Source organism: Dendrobates tinctorius, unplaced genomic scaffold (assembly GCF_039654945.1).
Source record: "Dendrobates tinctorius isolate UK_male_01 unplaced genomic scaffold, ASM3965494v1 ptg000163l, whole genome shotgun sequence".
Lineage (NCBI taxonomy): Eukaryota > Metazoa > Chordata > Amphibia > Anura > Dendrobatidae > Dendrobates > Dendrobates tinctorius.
Window position 1 is genome coordinate 867,829 of NW_027361830.1, and position 21,279 is coordinate 889,107.

At 45.4% G+C, this 21,279-nt stretch overlaps 1 protein-coding gene across 1 annotated transcript in view; it reads left to right on the forward strand.

The window, feature by feature from the left end:
• The first annotated feature begins 742 nt into the window (after positions 1-742).
• The window catches only part of DUSP22 (dual specificity phosphatase 22), an 82,466-nt gene continuing 61,929 nt past the window's right edge, over positions 743-21,279 (forward strand). The window contains exon 1 of the mRNA XM_073550135.1: positions 743-982. Within this exon, the coding sequence (XP_073406236.1) occupies positions 962-982 (21 nt within the window). The 5' untranslated portion in view covers positions 743-961. The remainder of the gene's footprint in view (positions 983-21,279) is intronic.

Here is a 21,279-nt window from a genome sequence, read left to right on the forward strand (position 1 = left end):
TATATGGGACCAATGATTCTGTATGGAGAAATAGATGGGCCTCGTCATGAGATGTAAAAAGTGAAGTATTTTTCATTGTACTATACCGCTATTTCTCTGCCGTATCGGAGCATGATGAGTTGTGGTATGTGTTAAAGGGGCGCTCTTTCGCCCAGGGCACATGAAAACCTGCAGCCAGCCCTCCCCCCCCCCACAACTTTAACCAAATAACCCCCATTTTTCAGTGCGTAACTTGTATTATGAAGTTAATTAAGGTTGACAAGCTTAAGTAAGAAGAATTGATGCTTTTGGCATTCAAATGGGCACTGTAGGTGTGTTTCCTGTCCTCCTCTCACTGCCGACTTTTATTCCCCATTGACTTACATTGGGTTTCGTGTTTCGGGACGACCTCGACTTTTCCCTATAATCGGACGATCTTGCTCGACCAGACTTTTGGAAAAGTCGGGTTTCACGAAACGAAACGCGACCCTAAAAAACCAAAAGTCGCTCAACTCTACATGGGATGCTTATTTTTCGCCTTTTCGCCGGAAAATCGCGCATTGAAAACCGCCGCAGAAACGCGAAAAACCCGCGACGTGTGAACACAGCCTAAAAGATGTGTAGCCATTGTATCCTGGCTTCTCTTTTTCTATTCTGAAAACCGCAGGCAGCAGCAGCACAACTCAGTGTGACCATGAGCATGGCTTTCCGGATGCGCCCCACGTTTCCAGCAGCCCATAGTGCAAGTCCAGGCGGCGGCCTGCAGAGGTCAGCACTGAGCAGCAGCCAGGCCGGTGGGTGGGAGGCAGTGCGGGGTGAGGCGGGTCCGTCATGAGCAGCGGCAGCTGGTACGGACCGATAGCTGACAAGTCCCTGAGCGCGGCTGTGACCGTAGTGCGGAGCCCCAGGCGCACATGTACTAGCGGCGGCGTCGGTGACGCTTTGCTTCCTGTTGTGCGTGTAGCTCGCTGCAGTCACAGCCATGGGTAATGGAATGAACAAGGTACGGTACACTGCACGGCTTCTACCTACTTGTGTCTGTGTGTGAGCGGCGCTCTGCTGTGACAGCTCCACCCTGTGTGTGATGCACGCTCAGCTATGTGACAGGTCTGAGCGTACATGTAAATGCAGGGGTGACTGAGCTAACAGTATGCGGGTACCCGTGACGTCACACGGGGGTGTGGCCGCAGAGGCTTCCTCATAGCTGCTGTATACAGGCAGCAAGCTGACGGGTCACGTGGTGTCACTTATTTCCATCTAGAAGTTGATGTCCCAACTGGCCACGTGTCCCCGGTGACAAGACATACCTGCTGCCCACCTGTGACGTCACAGGGGTAGAGGGTGACAGGACATACCTGCTGCCCACCTGTGACATCACAGGGGTAGAGGGTGACAGGACATACCTGCTGCCCACCTGTGACGTCACAGGGGTAGAGGGTGACAGGACATACCTGCTGCCCACCTGTGGAACCTGTGACGTCACAGGGGTAGAGGGTGACAGGACATACCTGCTGCCCACCTGTGACGGGACTTGCCTGCTGCCCACCTGTGACGTCACGGGTAGAGGGTGACAGGACATACCTGCTGCCCACCTTTGACGGGACATGCCTGCAGCCCACCTGTGACGTCACAGGGGTAGAGGGTGACAGGACATACCTGTGGAACCTGTGACGTCACAGGGGTAGAGGGTGACAGGACATACCTGCTGCCCACCTATGACGGGACATGCCTGCTGCCCACCTGTGGAACCTGTGACGTCACAGGGGTAGAGGGTGACAGGACATACCTGCTGCCCACCTATGACGGGACATGCCTGCTGCCCACCTGTGGAACCTGTGACGTCACAGGGGTAGAGGGTGACGGGACATACCTGCTGCCCACCTGTGACGGGACTTGCCTGCTGCCCACCTGTGACGTCACGGGTAGAGGGTGACAGGACATACCTGCTGCCCACCTTTGACGGGACATGCCTGCAGCCCACCTGTGACGTCACAGGGGTAGAGGGTGACAGGACATACCTGTGGAACCTGTGACGTCACAGGGGTAGAGGGTGACAGGACATACCTGCTGCCCACCTATGACGGGACATGCCTGCTGCCCACCTGTGGAACCTGTGACGTCACAGGGGTAGAGGGTGACAGGACATACCTGCTGCCCACCTTTGACGGGACATGCCTGCTGCCCACCTGTGACGTCACAGGGGTAGAGGGTGACAGGACATACCTGCTGCCCACCTGTGGAACCTGTGACGTCACAGGGGTAGAGGGTGACAGGACATACCTGCTGCCCACCTATGACGGGACATGCCTGCTGCCCACCTGTGGAACCTGTGACGTCACAGGGGTAGAGGGTGACGGGACATACCTGCTGCCCACCTGTGACGGGACTTGCCTGCTGCCCACCTGTGACGTCACGGGTAGAGGGTGACAGGACATACCTGCTGCCCACCTTTGACGGGACATGCCTGCAGCCCACCTGTGACGTCACAGGGGTAGAGGGTGACAGGACATACCTGTGGAACCTGTGACGTCACAGGGGTAGAGGGTGACAGGACATACCTGCTGCCCACCTATGACGGGACATGCCTGCTGCCCACCTGTGGAACCTGTGACGTCACAGGGGTAGAGGGTGACAGGACATACCTGCTGCCCACCTTTGACGGGACATGCCTGCTGCCCACCTGTGACGTCACAGGGGTAGAGGGTGACAGGACATACCTGCTGCCCACCTGTGGAACCTGTGACGTCACAGGGGTAGAGGGTGACAGGACATACCTGCTGCCCACCTATGACGGGACATGCCTGCTGCCCACCTGTGACGTCACAGGGGTAGAGGGTGACGGGACATACCTGCTGCCCACCTGTGGGACCTATGACGTCACAGGGGTAGAGGGTGACGGGACATACCTGCTGCCCACCTGTGGGACCTGTGATGTCATAGGGGTAGAGGGTGACAGGACATACATGCTGCCCACCGGTGGGACGTGTGATGTCACAGGGGTAGAGGGTGACAGGTCATACCTGCTGCCCACCTGTGGAACCTGCGAGGTCACAGGGGTAGAGGGTGACAGGTCATACCTGCTGCCCACCTGTGGAACCTGCGAGGTCACAGGGGTAGAGGGTGACAGGTCAAACCTGCTGCCCACCTGTGGGATCCGCCACGTCACGGGTTGAGGGTGACAGGACATACCTGCTGCCCACCTGTGGGATCTGCCACGTCACGGGTTGAGGGTGACAGGACATACTGTACCTGCTGCCCACCTGTGGGATCTGCCACGTCAGGGGTTGAGGGTGACAGGACATACCTGCTGCCCACCTGTGGGATCTGCCACGTCAGGGGTTGAGGGTGACAGGACATACCTGCTGCCCACCTGTGGGATCTGCCACGTCACGGGTTGAGGGTGACAGGACATACCTGCTGCCCACCTGTGGGATCTGCGACGTCACGGGTTGAGGGTGACAGGACATACCTGCTGCCCACCTGTGGGACCTGCCACGTCACGGGTAGAGGGTGACAGGTCATACCTGTGGACTGTGACGTCACAGGGGTAGAGGGGCTTCTCGCCCACAAGATCTGGAAATCACACATGAACAATACATTACAGACTGATCACCAGCATCAGTCATCAGAAATCCCTACAGTAATTTGTCCACTGGCTCCCCATTAATCAACTAATCACCCACAGGAGGAGCAGGCCCCAATAGTCAGATGTGTGCTGACAAATAACGGCCCCTCGTATGTTTTATTCCAATGGTAACATATAAAATAGTTGTGTACTAGCCCCGGAAATACTCCCGCATGTAGCAGCTTCCAGTTCTGTACAATTTAATTACATTTCCTATCAAACAATTGGGCCCCAGTATTAGGGTCTGGACATGGCTCTCCTGCCCCGAGTGGCATCTGCTGCCAGTCCATGCATTGCGGTCCGTGCTTGGACTAAGTTGGGCCCTTAAAGAGGGTGTTTGATGAACAGAGGTTACAACCAAGGGGTGCGTGATCGATCACGGGGATCTGATTTCTGAGACCCTTATTAAATGGCAGAATGGGGCACTTTTTATTCCTGCTACAATGGTGTAGCAGTGCACATTCTGGACATGCGCTCCATTCACTCCCTATGGGGCTGCCAAGCGCTGAGCTCAACTTTTTTGACAACCCTGTAGCGAAAGAATGGAGCAGAAGTTGGGCATGTAAACTACAGTTGTATTCTAATGGGAATAAAATTGACCATTCTGCCAACTCTATCAGTTAGATCCCACCAATCTATAATTATAGGGGATAAAGTATTTTCACCTTAGAACCCCTATAAAGGGAATATGTCTGCAGGATTAAACCGCCTAAGTCGTCTATATGGGAATTAATATCCTTGAAAATGATAACTTGATATCTGTAATCCTATCTCTTATTCCAGAGAAATCATTGGTTTTCTTATACATAAACTAGATGGTGGCCCGATTCTAACGCATCGGGTATTCTAGAATATATATGCAGTTTATTTTTGAAGATTTAATAATAATACAATAATGCACCCCCCAATCCTGATATGTAAGCTTCTCTCACCCCCAATCCTGATATGTAAGCTTCTCTCACCCCCAATCCTGATATGTATGCTTCTCTCACCCCCAATCCTGATATGCATGCTACCCCTCAACCCCCTATCCTGGTATGCATGGTCCCCTGACCCCCCAATCGTGGAATGCATGGTCCTCTCACCCCCCAATCCTGGTATGCATGGTCCTCTCACCTCTCTTTCCTGGTATGCATGGTCTTCTTACTCCCCTTTCGGGGTATGCATGGTCCCCTCACCCCCCAATCCTGGAATGCATGGTCCTCTCACTCCCCAATCCTGGTATGTATGCTTACCGTCACCCCTCTTTCCTGGTATGCATGGACCTCTCACCCCCAATCCTGGTATGCATGGTCCCCTCACCCCCAATCCTGATATGCATGGTCTCCTCACCCCCCTTTCCTGGTATGCATGGTCCCCTCACCCCCCTTTCTTGGTATGCATGGTCCTCTCCCACCCCAATCCTGGTATGTATGCTCACCGTCACCCCCCTTTCCTGGTATGTATGGTCCCCTCACCCCCCAATCCTGGTATGCATGGTCCCCTCACCCCCCCAATCCTGGTATGCATGGTCCCCTCACCCCCCCAATCCTGGTATGCATGGTCCCCTCACCCCCCCAATCCTGGTATGCATGGTCCCCTCACCCCCCCGATCCTGGTATGCATGGTCCCCTCACCCCCCAGTCCTGGTATGCATGGTCCCCTCACCCCCTATCCTGGTATGCATGGTCCCCTCACCCCCCTTTCTTGGTATGCATGGTCCCCTCACCCCCCACTCCTGGTATGCATGGTCCCCTCAACCCCCTATCCTGGTATGCATGGTCCCCTCACCCCCCTTTCTTGGTATGCATGGTCCCCTCACCCCCCACTCCTGGTATGCATGGTCCCCTCAACCCCCTATCCTGGTATGCATGGTCCCCTCACCCCCCTTTCCGTGTAGCCGCAACCAATCAGCGTCGCGGCCCTCTGTCCGCGACCAATCAGCAATGCGGCCCTGTAGCTGCGACCAATCACTGCCGCGGCCCTGTACAAAAATATTAAAAAATAAAAAAAAGTTATTCTCACCTTCCGACGGCCTCCTGTCTTCTTTCCACGCGCTCGGCCTCGCGTTCCCAGTAATGCTTTGCGGCTTAGACCGCTGATGACGTCGGTCTTCTTTCTCTCTCTTGCGAGAGTGACGTCATCAGCGGTCTAAGCCGCAAAGCATTACTGGGAAAGCGAGGCCGGGTGCGTGGAAAGAAGACAGGAGGCCGTCGGAAGGTGAGAATAACTTTTTTTTATTTAAATTCTCTTTTTTACAGATTAAGGCCTGCGCCTGCCGCTGATTGGTCACGGCCTAGCGGCCGCAACCGATCAGCGGCAGGCGCAGCTTACCGTTACAAACAGCTACGCCTGTCGCTAATTGGTTGCGGCCTGGCTGCCGCGACCAATCATCGGCCCGCGAATTTGGTTAAAGACACGATAAGGCGTTTATAGATGAGTTGCTAAAATCAGTGGGAGAGACACTGATCTGCATGAGCATTTGCCTTACTTTAAATGAAAGGGGTGTGAGTAATGCAATGTACCAGTGTGATACATGTAATGTACCAGCTTCAATTCTAATTCCATTACCTTCTTTTGTAATCTGATAATGGATGTCCATTTCTTCTCCAGTAGGCCCACATACTTCTTGTCTAACTCCGCATTTATATCTAGTTCTGCCTCATGGTCTGCTCTCGTAATCACACACTGTTCTGCACTGAGATCAGAAGAGCAGAACTAACAGTACAGTAGAAGTGAACTTTCATTACAATCTTTTGCAGCAGCACTTGTCCTTTCCTAGTGCTGTCAGCTCTGCTGCAGAGCTGTGACTGATTGTAACTAACACAGTACAGCGGAGTTTACACTTTTCGTATTACAAACACGATAAGCACATAACTGCTGTATACTGCCCTCCGTCCCAGTGACTGCCCGTGAGATGGAAGCTGAAGCACTATGAGAGGAATCTATCATCTGATTCGTGCTGTCCAAACCGCAGGCTGCTTGGATCATATCCTGGTTGCACGATTGCAGCTAGGTGTATATTTCTCTGAAACGCTAGCCAACATAATACAATATGTTACATGAGGGATCGGGCTCAAAGTGGTGCAAGGTCTAATTAAACTTTTTTTTTTTAATTAAAATGATGTATTGTGCAAAAGTAGCAAAACCAATATACATTTGATATCACTGCAATCCTACTGATATACAGAATGAAGCTACCAGGTCACATATACCACAGTGAACACTTTCTTAAAGAAACCCAAAATGCAAAAAATAGGAATATTTGTCCACCAAAAAATGAGTTTATTCCAGTTACACCAAAACTGAGCCATTAAATAATAAAAGTCAATCTTCTAAAACCACGCTGATAAAAATATGTATCCCATCTGGCCATGGAAAGTGACATTAAAAAAAATGAACAAAAAAAACCCCCCTGCTGTGTCCACAATTGCCCAAAATAGTTGACCAACCAAATGTGGACGGACTCCCAAGTGCATCAAGGGTCACAGTAACTTGGTGTCGAAAGTTCAACTGAACCAATTTCTTGGGTAGTAAGAATTGCTGTTGTAAGATAGCAGTAGGGAATGTGGACAACCGTTCTTTTTCTTTCCCCCGCTCGTTCTTCCTTCACACAGATCAGCGTTGGTGAAGACCGCTGTTTTGCTGGTCATGGTAAGGTCCTCCAGCTTTGTCTTGGAATATGATAGTACATTCTTTTTGGTGTCATTACCCTCAGTTGTAGTGCCATGTGCTGCTGTAGCCTTTGTGGAAATGCAATACACTGCATGCCTGGGCCGCCATTGGCATATGGTAAGCTGAGCTGCCCAACAGCTGAAAGACTGACTGTAAGGTATTTGCTTTTGCGATCCGTGAACTTGCTAGTGATTGCTCAGATGGCACAGACCTATGTACAACGAGGCTCCTCATTATCAGACTGTGGCCTCGGATACAGCCTAGGTCCCTTTGGGACCATATTGTACCTCCGTATACCCACAGTTGTACACGGGAGAGTACACATTGCCTCTAAAACGCAGGACAATGCGACGCTTGCTGTCCAGCTTGTGCTGTAAGATCAGTATATAGTGTGCTTTCCTAGGGTCAACAGTACTGTAATAGATATAGTAAGCTTTAGTGTTTTTATGGGCACATATGCCTGAAAAATCATTAGTGTTTAGTGAAACGATGACCTGCTTGTTGAACCACTTTTAAGTACTATCAAGTGATTGTCCAGCGGATCACTGCAAGGAGGGCAGCTGTAATACTCGGGTGTACTCTACTGCAATATTACTGTATCTTTAAAAGGGTTATGAAACGTTATGAAACTGGTATAAGTTAGGCAGCAAGAAAATTGGCAAGTTTGCAATTGACATGCTTTCTCCATCTGATGTCTTTCTACCACTATGAGAGCTGTCATCTTACATAGTGTACATTTTGTTGCCAAGGAGACCGACCATTAGAATCTGGCCGAGTGGGCGCAGTAGTTAATGGGACTCTGTCAGCACAGAATGACTGGTCAAACCTAGAACAGGTGCTCGGTTCTTTTGCGGTGGATACTGTCATTTAACCACTTAATGACCGCCGATGCGCCTTTTAACGGAGGCAGTTAAGGGGCCTTATTAATCAGTGCCGCTTTTTAATGGTGCTGAGAAATAAGGGCATAGTGCCCCCCAGCATCAGAAAACATGATTCGGGTCGTTTTTTACTATCCCTCGTCTTGTGATTGCCGTTATTCACCGAACCCCCACGGTACCTCCACCATCCCTGTACTTCCATTCCCGGCACTCCGCGTTTTGTTCGTGGAAGAAAATGGCAGGCGCATGTGCAATGTGCCACCGAGATCTGCCAGCTGGTACCTGGCAACAATAGGGAAAATTTCCTTAAATCAAACCCCCCTTTGTCTCCTTCGTTAGGTAAAAATAATAAAATAAAAAATGTTTTTTTTTGTGGGGTTGGGATTAGGGTTGGAGTTAGAATTGGGGGGGTCCACTGTTTAGGTACATCAGGTGTCCCCAAATGAGACATGGTGCCCTCCATTTATTCCAGCCAGTTTTGCATTCAAAAAGTCAACTGGTGCTCCTTCCCTTCTTAGCTCTGCCATACACCCAAACAGTGGCTTTCCCCCACATACTGGGTATCGGCATACTCGGGAGAAATTGCACAACAAATTTTATGGTCCATTTTCTCCTGATACCCTTGTGAAAATAAAGCTTGGGTCTAAAGTAAATTAATGTTCATTTTTTCCTTCTACACTGCTCTAGTTCTCGTGAAGCACCCGAAGGGTTAATAAACTTCTTGAAGGTGGTTTTTTGCACCGTAAAGGGTGCAGTTTTTAGAATGGTGTCACTTTTGGGTATTTTATGTCATATTGACCCCCAAAACTCACTTCTAAAAAAAAAAAAAATGGTTTTGTCAATTTTGTTGGAAAAATTAGATATTGCTGGTCAACTTTTAACCCTTACAACTTCCTGACAAAAAAAAGTTGTTTTGAAAATTGTGCTGATGTTAAGTAGACATGTGGGAAATGTTATTTATTAACTATTTTGTCTGACACAACTCTATAATTTAAGGGCACAAAAATTAAAAGTTTGAAAATTGCAAAATTTTCAAAATATTTGCCAATTTACCGTTTTTTTCATTAATAAATGCAAGTCATATCAAAGAAATGTTACCACTAACATGAAGAACAATATGTCACGAAAAAACAATCTCAGAATCAGCGGAATCCATTGAAGCGTTCCAGAGCTATAACATCATAAACTTACAGAGGTCATATTTGTAAAAATTGGCTTTGGTGATTAAGGTCAAAATTGGATCGGTCACTAAGAGGTTAAATACACTTTCCCACTTGCTTGTTTTCCATCTATGGCCACCCTTCTCTGGCTCTATGAAGCCAGAGCTGTCAATCAAAGAAGAGGGGATGGAAATTCAGGGAAAACGAGCAGTATTTAAATGTTGGGCCCGCCATGATTCACTGAGCACCTGTACTTGGTTTAAACAGTCATTCTGTGCTGACAGTCCGATTAAAGGGAACCTATCACCCGGTTTGTCCCATATGAGATACGACCACCACCTTTCAGGCCTCATATATAGTATTCTAATATGCTGTGTATATAAGCCCCCAGTCCGGCCTGCAACAAAAAAAAAAAAACATCTCTTACTATACTCGCCTGTGGAGATGTCTGGTCCGATGCGTGTCGCTGGGCTTGGTTTGGTGCTTCCTCTCTTCTTTTGATGCCAACCTCCTTCTGTGCTTCGTGAGGATGATGCGTTCTACGTCATCCACACAGTGTCCCTGGCATCGCGCTCTTGCAGAGGCTCATTTCTCTGCCCTGACCATGGCAGAACAAATTACTGCTGTGCGCATGCTTCAGGAAAGGTCAGAGAGTCCTGTGAAACTCATCAGACCAGACATCTCCGCAGGTGAACATAGTAAAAGGTGTTTTTCTTTAGTTGCAGGCTGGATTCGGGGCATGTATACAGCATTAAAGAATGCAGTATATGAGGGCTGAAAGGTGGTGGTCCTCTCATGTATTTCTGGACTGATTCCTGACCTTTCTCAGAATCATCCTTATCCCACGAGGTGAGATCTTGCATTGAGTCCCAGACCAAGGAACACTGACCGCCATCTTGTGTTTCTTCTATTTTCTAATTATTGTGCCAACAGTAGTCTTATCACTAAGCTGCTTGCCTATTGTCCTGCAGCCGATCCAAGAATTGTGCAGGTCTACAATTTTGTCCCTGGTGTCCTTAGACAGCTCTTTGGTATTGACCATGGTGGAGAGGTTGGAGTGTGATTTTGTGGACAGGTGTCTTTATACAGGTAACGAGTTAAAACAGGTGCAATTAATACAGGTAATGAGTGCAGAGTATGGGGGCTTCTTAAAGAAAAACCAACAGGTCTGTGAGAGCCAGAATTCTTGCTGGTTGGCAGGTGATCAAATACTTAGTTCATGCAATAAAATTCAATTTAATTATTTAAGAATCATACAATGTGATTTTCTGGATTTTTTATTTTTAAATTCTGTCACAGTTGAAGTGTGCCTACAATAACAATTACAGTCCTCTCCATTCTTTGTAGGAGGAAAACTTGCAAAATTGGCAGTGTACGAAATACTTATTTTCCCCACTGTACAGTATGTTCAGTACAGCAGTACTTTTTACAGTAAACTTAGTACCTTACCGGACTATGGCGCCATTAAAATAAACAGACATGTCCTGTAAGTGAATGACACACCACAAAAAGCAAAGATTGATAATCTCGCACTCTGAGACAGATGTTCTAGTGACGCCCTATAAAGTATACATTACAGAATAAAGGATCCTACATTCATGTGTTAGCCGGACAATCTAGAACACACACATCATTTTGTAGTGTGTGCAATAAAACAAAAGCTGTATGGTTGGTAAGAATATCACATTCATCTTTGTCCAATCAGTAGTAAAAATAAAAAGTTAAATTGTATAATGACATGTTTGTGGTAGTTTTTATGAAGGCCCCACACACTTTTACCTAACATGTAGAAATTAATTTTGGTTTCCCAAAGTAATGCTATAGAGATTGAGACACTGCAAGGAGGACCAAGACCCAAACCATTACACATCCGGGCTGGTTTCTTCATATTTTGCCTACAAAAAACACCAAGACCAAAACATTGGGTTAACTTAGTTGTCCACCGGTTTATCGAACATATGTACGGTACATATAATAGCAAAGAAACCTCAATTCATGTCCCTTTGTTTCATTTTATTATATTGCTCTTCTTGATGACCAAAAGCCAACTGCTGATGGGGCCTTCAGAAAAAAACGCCACCGGGCATGGAAGAGGACCATCATGCTGTGACGACTCCTGGATTCCATAAGACTAACCATAAGACGACTCCCAACCTCTAGAAAAAAAATATTCAAAAAATAAAACAAAACAATTTAATATACCTAAATCAAGTCTGGAGACCTAGAACTTCAACCAGGTACAATGTCCCAAGGTCTTGCAGAAAAAAGAGAGGATACCTTGTCCAGGATACATTCTTTTTTGTGAAGCCTCTGACCATTGTGCCTAGTTGAAGATCTGTTTCCTAATGAACCTTTGATACCTAAGGGGGGGGACGCGTCTAGACAGGACTCGGACCTCGGTATGGACTGACTGAAGCTTTGCTGATGGTGGTATTAGTCTTCATCGATTAAAAAAGAGGGGGTTACAAGGAGCTACAAGATAAGTACCTTCCTCATTATGGTGCATCATAGATTATTTTTTCATATCTTTTTAGGGCAATATTTAGGTTTTGTTAGGGACAGTCATCGCTGAGTAGAGGCACCATTTTGAATTTTACGGAGCCAGCTTCCACGACAAGGTAGAGGGTAGAATTTTTGAGGATCTTATTTAGACTTTAGAGGCATCTATTCTACTATATTTTTTTCATTCAATGTCCAAAATCCCCTTATGCCCCTTGTATTTATTTTATTTTGAATAAACAATTTAGTCCATGATATTGGAATTTACTGACCAATTTTTATGGACAGTTTTACTTCCTTTTACTCTTCATTAGAGTATGTCACTTAATGATTATTTCTGTAAACTGGGTGTTGATATTCTTTTTAAGAGTATCAATAGAAGGTTTAATATAGGTTCCTAAACTCCCCTCTTATTCCTTTTTAACCCCTTAGTGACACAGCCAAATTTTAAAAATCTGACCGGTGTCACTTTGTGGTAATAACTCTGAGACGCTTCAACAAATTCCAGTGATTTTGAGATTGTTTTTTCGTGACACATTATACTTTATGATAATGGTATATTTAGGTTGATATGTTTTGTGTTTGTTTATAAAAATATCATAAATTTGACAAAAATGTAAAAAAAATGGCAATTTTCAAACTTTGATTATCCCTTTAATTCAGATAGTCGTACCATAGCAAAAAATTAATAAATAATAATTCCCACATGTCTGCTCTACATCAACACCATTTGTAAAATTGTACTTTATTTTGTTAGCATTTTAGGATGTTTAAAAATGTAGCAGCAATTTTTCATTTTTTCAAGGAAATTTACAAAATTATTTTTTTTAGGGACCTATCCAGGTTTGAAGTGTCTTTAGGGGTCCTATATATTGGGAAACCCCCCAAAGTTATACCATTTTAAAAACAACACCTCGTGACATACTGAAAACTGCTATCAGACAGTTTATTAACCCTTCATGGGCTTTTCAGGAATTAATACAAAGTGGCATGATAGGAATGAAAAAGTTGATTTTCACCACCCTAATTGTCACTGACTTTTGAACATGTTACTATAGCCGGCAGACTCTATGGCCGCTATTTGCTAGTGAATTGCCATGGCAAACATCAGAACCACACAATCATGATCTCAGGGTGCCAATAGGGATAAGGAGGGAGATGCCACAGTCTTTTAAACATTTATGTGAAGTAGTCAGTATTGGCAGCAGCATCTTGGTATGTGCACACGGAGTTTTTTAGCTCTGTGGATTTTGTAGTGAAAATCGCAGATAAATCCGCAGGACTAAAGTCCTGCGGTTTTGCCCTGCGGTTTTACACCTCATAATGGATGAGGTGTGAAACCGCAGCGTTTCTGCACAAAAGAATTGACATGCTGCGGATTGTAAACCGCGGAAAAAACGCAGCATGTGCACAGCGTTTTTTTATTTCCATAGGAAATAAAGGTACTGTACAACACAGCAGAATCTGCTGCGGACCCGCAGGGCCAAAACCGCTGCGGAAACACAGCAGAATTCACAGCGTGTACACATACCTTAAGGGGGTTAAACAGATATGGACGGTGACAACACTGATCATGGCTGATGCAGCAAGTTGTCAGCTATAGTGTACAGCCGATAGCTGCTGGATTGTTACTTGTATGGGGATGTTAGTCTCTTATATCTTAGGTCAGTTAAAAGACGTATTGACGGTCATTAAGGGGTTAAAGCCACCCATCCTGCCCCATAATTACAATAAGCCCACTTAGCCCCTTATTTCCTGCATTTTTTTTATTAACCCTTTCCAAACCTAGGCCCCAATCCTTACCAAGTTCAGGACCTGCTATACATACAAGCTAAATTCCGGAAAATGCTACGAACAAATTGTATCAAAATCACAGATTAATAACCTTTCTACTAAGTGGAAAAAAAATGACTTGCAATTGAAATGTATTGCAGAAATTCCTACTATACAGTAAATGCATATACAGCAACAAGTTTGGTAGACAGTAAAGGGGCCTCCGTAAAGGGCAAGTGCTTCTCCGCACTGCAGTTGAGTTACATGGGTGGCTTTGGAGGTTATTGTTAGAGTTGAGTATTTTTAGTAGCATTCATTTTTGTTGTACTATAGAGTAAGTGGTGATCTGGACACTTAGGGCTATTTTTATATTCTGTATATTCTTGAAGTCACTTAAAACCTCCAGTGACAAGTGAAGTTAGGTCTGAACTGAAATTCCCAACCAGGGTCAAGCTTTTCTTGAGCAGTTGTTTGTAGATTAATATTCCAATGATGCGGGATTTTTTACACTTTTAACTCCTTCACGCCGCAGCCCTTTTTCGTTTTTACGTTTCGGTTTTTCGCTCCCCTTCTTCCCAGAGCCGTGACTTCCTTATTTTTCTGTCAATATGGGCTTGTTTTTTTGCGGGACGAGTTGTACTTTTGAACGACACCATTGGTTTTACCATATGGTGTACTCGAAAATGGGGAAAAAAATTCCAGTGCTGTGACATTGCAAAAAAAAGTGCAATTCCACAAATGTTTTTTTGATTTTCTTTTACCATGTTCACCAAATGCTAAAACTGACCTGCCATTATGATTCTTCAGGTCATTATGAGTTTATAGATACTAAACATGTGTAGGTTATTTTTTATTTAAATGGTGAAAAAAAAATCCAAGCTTTGTCAAAAAAAAATTGTCATTTTCCGAGACCCATAGCGTCTCCATTTTTCGTGATCTTGTGCTGGGTGAGGTCTTATTTTTTGCGTGCTGAGCTTTTAATGATAGCATTTTGGTGTGGATATTATCTTTGCATTGCCCGTTATTGCATTTTAATGCAATGTTGTGGCGTCCAAAAAGAATGTAATTCTGGCGTTATGACTTTTTTTCGCTACGCCATTTACGGATTGGATTAATTGTTTTTATAGCTTGATAGATCAGGTGATTATGAACGTGGCGATACCATAGAATCATAGAGTTGGAAGGGACCTCCTGGGCATCTGGTCCAACCCCCTGCTTAAAGTTTTTTCTAATATCTAATCTGTCTCCTCCCATTCAGTTTCATCCCATTGCTTCTATTCTTTCCTTGTGCAAATGAGAATAAAGATGATCCTTCTATAATGTGACATCCCTTGTGATATTTGTAGACGGTTATTAAATCTCATCTCAGTCTTCTCTTTTGCAAGCTAAACATTCCCAAATCCTGCAACCTTTCCTCATAAGACAGGGTTTGCAAACTGGTCACAATTCTGGTCGCTCTTTTCTGAACTTGCTCCAGTTTGTTGATGTCTCTTTTAAAATGTAGAGCCCAAAACTGGACACAGTATTCCAGATGAGGTCTGACCAAAGAGGAGTAGAGGGCAAAAATGACTTCACGTGATCTAGACTGTATGCTTCTGTTAATACATCCTAGAATTGCATTTGCGTTTTTTGCTGCTGCATCACACTGTTGACTCATATTCAGTCTGTGATCTATTAGTATACCCAAGTCTTTTTCACATGTGCTGTTGCTTAGCCCTATTCCTCCCAATCTGTATATGCTTTTTTCAATTTTATTGCCCAGATGTAGTACTTTGCAGTACTACCAAATATGTGTATTTTTTTTTTAATTGTTTTATTTTGAATGAGGCGAAAGGGGGGGTAATTTGAACTTTTATTTTTTTTTTAATATTAATTTTTTTTTTTTTTTTACTTTTTGCATGCTTCAATAGTTTCCATGGGAGACTAGAGGCTGCAATAACCCGATCTCCTCTGCTACAGATAGGTGATGATCAGATCGCCTGTATGTAGCAGAAATGCTCACTTGCTATGAGCAACGACCACCGGGCAGCTCTCATAGCAATCCGGCAGTGACAACCGTAGAGGTCTGCTGGGGACCTCTGGTTGTCATGATGACCCATCGGTGACACGCGATCATGTGACGGGGTTACCTGTGGGTGGGATTAGTGACGCGCTTCTGGCGCAATCACATTAAATGCCGCTGTCAGAAATTGACAGTGGTCTTTAACGGGTTAACAGCCACGCATGGATCTCGAATCCACCCGCGGCTGTTAGGGCCACATGTCATCTGTTCAAAACAGCTGACATGTCCCGGGAATAATGTGGGCTCAGCGTCGGAGCGCATATCAAAGAGAGGAACACGAAATGCGCCATACTGTGGTGGTGGGGGGGTTAAAGGCATTCGGGTTTGTTCACACGTCATGGTTTTGTCATAAAATTTGAGGAAATTTCCTAGTACCAGAAAAGTGAATGAGATTCCTGTAGCATCTTGCACACTTTACTTATTTTTTTCTTGTAGATTTAAACCTGCAGCATGTCTGTGTGCTTGCTGCAGATTTAACCCATATTAATGAATGGGAAAAGCTCATGCAAAAAAAAAGGGCTAAAAAAACCTCATTGATTTTATGCTGAGTTATTCCTGCAACACATCAGTATTTTCAGCAGGTTTTACTGCCACAAATTCTGAGCGTGTGCGCATAGCTATATGCTAAATTCTGGTAATACAAAATATCTTTAAGTTCATAATAGTTGGCTTTATTACCGTATTCCCGCTTTGTGTCACTGCACTAGTAATAGGCACTGTTTATTGCATCATATGGTGGGTTAGGGCCACACTGCAACACCACATTTGGTACCTATGAATGTAGCCTCAAAGGGCATATACAGCTCTGGAAAAAATTAAGAGACCACCACATCAAAACCATGTCATGGGCAGCCCATTCTCCGACCTGAACCCCATTGAAAACCTCTGGAATGTAATCAAGAGGATGATGGATAGTCCTCAAACAAAGAAGAACTGCTTACATTTTTTAGCCAGAAGCAGTGTGGAAAGCATGCCAAGATGTATGAAAGCTGTGATTAAAAATCATGGTTATTCCACAAAATATTGATTTCAGAACTCTTCCTGAGTTAAAACATTATTATTGTTTCTAAATGATTATGATTAAATGATTATGAACTTGTTTTCTTTGCAGTATTTGAGGTCTGAAAGCACTGCATTTTTTTTAAAATTTTGACCATTTTTGATCAGGTTGCATTTGGCGCTGGTCGGCGCACCGTCAAAAGGGCGCAGGCGCCGCCAAAACGCATACTGCGCACGGCCTGCGTCCTCAGTGATAAAGATAGGGGACGCATGACGCATGCAGCGTCATGCGCCCGGAGGCGGAGCTACCGGCGGAGGCGTGGCAGGGGACAGGGCTTAGCGGCGGCCGTGCGCAGGCCGTCGCTGCGCCCTGAAACGCAAATGTGAAACCGGCCTAAGCTGGCTGATACAGTGATGAGGAAGAAGAATTGGGAAGAATGGAGGGGTTACTGACATCAGAGCTACGTCAGAGAGTGACGGGGAGAGAGGAAGGACGAACTTCTAAAGAGAGCAAACCTTATTGCATAGCACAAAACAGCACATTATAACAGCACAATTGTAATGCGATACTGTATGTATGATTCCCAAATCATGGGACATGATCACGCTGACATAGTACTAAAAATATTAGGAGTGCTCAGGTAAGAATGGTCTGCTTACACTGCTGTTCACCCTGTCTTTCCCATCTAATACTGGAGATACCAGGGATGCTGATGTAAGAAGTTGCTCACTGCTATGACTTTCTGATCTAATACTGGAGATACCTGCAGTGCTGAGGTAACAAGGCTGCTCACACTGCTGACAACTGTCTTTCTGATCTGATATCAGAGATACCAAGCGTGATGAGGTAATAAGAGGCTGCTCACACTGCTGACAGCCCTGTCTTTCCCATCTAATATTGGAGATACCAGGGATACTGAGGTAAGAAGAGGCTGCTCACACTGCTGTTTATTCTGTCTGAAGCACGGTGAGCAGCTGCTGTGACCTAGAAATGGCCTATGTCATGTACTATCTAACCATCTCCCGGTCATAGCAGTGGAGCTTCAAACTGCACATGCTCACAGGCACTTTGAACATTCTACGACAGGTTTATCTCAGTGTAACAAGGTAGCTGCCATTTTCATATACTACAGCGATTACCTCCCTAGACTAAGCAAGTGTGGTTTACTAATTAAGGGTAGTAGGACTTTACACATACTAACAAGTTCATTTTTTTATCTGTATTTGTTTTCTATTCCTGGAGAACCCCTTTAAGCACATGCACTGACTTGCCATACAAACACTACGCAGACACGCTGTGTTAACAAGCCGTATAAGGACTAAAATGTGTACGGTAGCAATTTGATATCTTTTGGAGCTCAGGAGAAATACTTGCTCACTAAAGCCAGATAACGCGAAAGGTTGTAGTAAATTTAATATATGAATTGCCTAAATCCATGAAATCAGACTGGGCTTTCATATATCATTCTTTGCTGACGGACTGTGTTCTACATGTTTTTGTTCTGAAAATAGCATTCTTGGTCCACCCCGCAGTTAATCACATTTAGAAGCATTACTCCCTTGTATGTTGATCTGGTTGTGAAGATATGAAATCGTTGCTATGGCTGGAGGAAGTGTGTCCAGCCTTGGTGGATACCAATTTATTTATAATCTGCTACTTCATCCCAGACAGAAGGAAGCATTTAACATTTTTCTTGTTCTGCAGGTTTTGCTTGTTACTTTTCAGCATCATTAGATTGTGCAGTAGGCAACAAGACTTTTTAAGCTTTATGACAATTCATATTACAAACTCGTCTGAACTCAAGTTCTTAATGCCCCCACTGTAGGGTTTTCCACTTTCAGGAAAGTGGGCCGCAAACTTTGTAAAATACATAAAATAACAAACTCGGCAGGTTCTCTGCCTCCCTGTGTCCAGCACCGGCTCCCTGCTGCAGCAAAGGTCATGGTTGACACGATTTGTCATATAAACAGCACGCAGCTCCGCTCTAGCCAGTCACCATGATCATCGGCACATGTGGTCAACCCCTGCATGAGCGCTGAGCTCAGTAACTGGCTAAAACATTGTTGACTTGATGTCTCCCCTGTAGCCAAAACATTGGGACCGTATCTGTGTTGGAGAGCCACTGCTCAACCCAATGAGGGAAAGTACCCCGCTGAGTATTATATTTTGCATTTTACACAGATTCGGGCCCAGTTTCTTGAAAGTAGACATCCACTCTTAAAGGGAACCTGTCAGCCCTTTTGGCCGATATGAGTTACAGCCACCGCCTTTCAGGGCTAATATACTGCATTGTATAATGCTGTAGATAAGCCCCAACCCGACCTGTAAGAGAAGAAAAATAGCTTTTATTGTACTCACCTGCAGGGCGGTCCGGTCTGATAGGCGTCGCTGGTCTTGGTCCGACGCCTCCCATCTTCTTGCGATGTCGCCCTCCATGGTTCGTGTCGATGACGCGTCTCTCCCTGAATCATCCACACGGTCTGCTCGGCATCGCGCTCCTGCGCAGGCGCACTTATCTGCCCTGTTGAGGGCAGCAAAATCCTGCAGTTCACAGGCGCTGAGCCTCTCTGACCTTTCCTGGCGCATGTGCACTGCAGTACTTTGCTCTGCCCTCAACAGGACAGATAAGTGCGCCTGCGCAGGAGCGCGATGCCGAGCATACTGTGTGGATGATGAAGGGATGCGTCATCCAAATGAACCAAGAAGGAGGGCGGCATCGCCAAAACATGAGAGGCGCCGGACCAAGCATAGCGACACCCCTCGGACCGGTCTGCCCTGCAGGTGAGAATAATAAGTTATTTTTCAGTTCTTCCAGCTCAGGTTGGGGGCCGATATACAGTATTATGGAATACTATATATAAGCCCGGAAAGGCCGTGGCCTCATCTCATATTGGCCAAACCTGGTGACAGGTTCCCTTTAATGCCTAGATAAGAAATATCCCAACAGTAATGGTTATTACAGATTGATATATTTTTATTTTACTCATTTAAAGAGCTGCACGGTGGTTCAGTGGTTAGCATTGTTGTTCTGGGGTCCTGGATTCAAATCCAACCAAGGACAACATCTGTCAGGAGTTTGTATGTTCTGTGTTTGTGTGGGTTTCCTCCGGGTTCTCCGGTTTCCTCCCACACTTCGAAGACATGGGGAATTTAGATTGTGAGCCTCAATGGGGACAGTGATGATCATGCCTGTAAAGCTGCTGTGAAATGTGATGGCGCTATATCAGTAAACATAATAAATATTATAGCACCATTAATTTGCACAGTGCTTTATAGACCTAACCTATTGGAGCTCGCAATCTAAGTTCCCTAACTAATCACCCAAACTGCTTTCAGATGTCCTTGGTGGGATTTGAACCCAGAACAAGGCAACAGTGCTAACCCCTGAGCCACCATGGTGTCCATGATGTGAATTCAAAAGAAGACTGGATGACCACCGCAGGGTTGAGCTGCAATACCAGACACAGGCATAAGTATGGGAACCATGGCTTAGTAAGGTCGCCATGCATATTGGCCATACTGCCAATTTTAGAAAGACCATCCGTTTTGAGTAGAGATGGGTCTCCTGATGGAAAGATCAGGCATGTTGATCCTTACAGCCTGTTAATTTTGTTTTCAGGGAAGATGAGCTGCTGCCTGAGGTGTCTGGCAGCTGCTTTCGCCCGATTGGAAATTCATGCATGCTCTGCTGAATTGAGCTTGAATGTGTTTGGGGTTAAGGCCGGAGTCAACACTACCGTATAACACGGCCGAGTGCTATGTGATAAAACATCGCATAGCACTCGGCCCAGTTTTATTCTATGGGGCAGCTCAGATTATGGGGCAGCTCAGCTCTGTGATTATTTCCTTATGCTGATTCGGCATGAGAGAACAATTGCAGATTGGCAGCGAAATTCAGCTCACTCACACCCATACAAGTCTATGGGTGCGAGTGCAACATCGGACTGCACTCTGATGTCGCCACAGTGCAGTCCAATATACGCCGAGACAGGCAATGGAGGAGGAGGAGAAATTACTTTCTCTATCTTCTACACACCTGTGCTGTGATCCTCTCATCATGTGAGAGGCTCGGAGCACAGAGCCCTGACCCTCGGCTCACATTCGTAGCAGAGCTGGAGGTCATTAGCATAACGCATCTGATGTCATACGGTCGTCTGATTCCAGCCTAAGGCTGGAGTCACACTTAACGTATAAAAATACGGACCGTATTGTACGGTCATGATACGCAGAAATGTTCCCTGAACAGTGATCCGTATGTTCTCTATTGTCAAGGTGTGGCTCCGTTTTTTGCGCATGTAAGCATCCGTATGACATCCATATGGCATCCATATGCCGAGATTTTCTCGCAGGCTTGCAAAATGGACATATAATGGAGCCTAATGACAGGTTAAAACCCAAACGAAAGAATAGCTATAGACGCATAGAAGAAGAAGAAAAAAAAAAAAAATATATAAAATATAAAACATAAAATATATATTGCACAAAATACTGAAATCTCATAGACTTGGCTGGTACTGTGAAACACAGCTGAAAATCTGCATAAAAAACTGCGGGTGAAAACACAAGGTGTGAACATAGCCTATAATCCAATGCTGCATTTAAAATTGGTAGTTATAGCTAGCAAATCACATAACCCTACTGCTTTATTG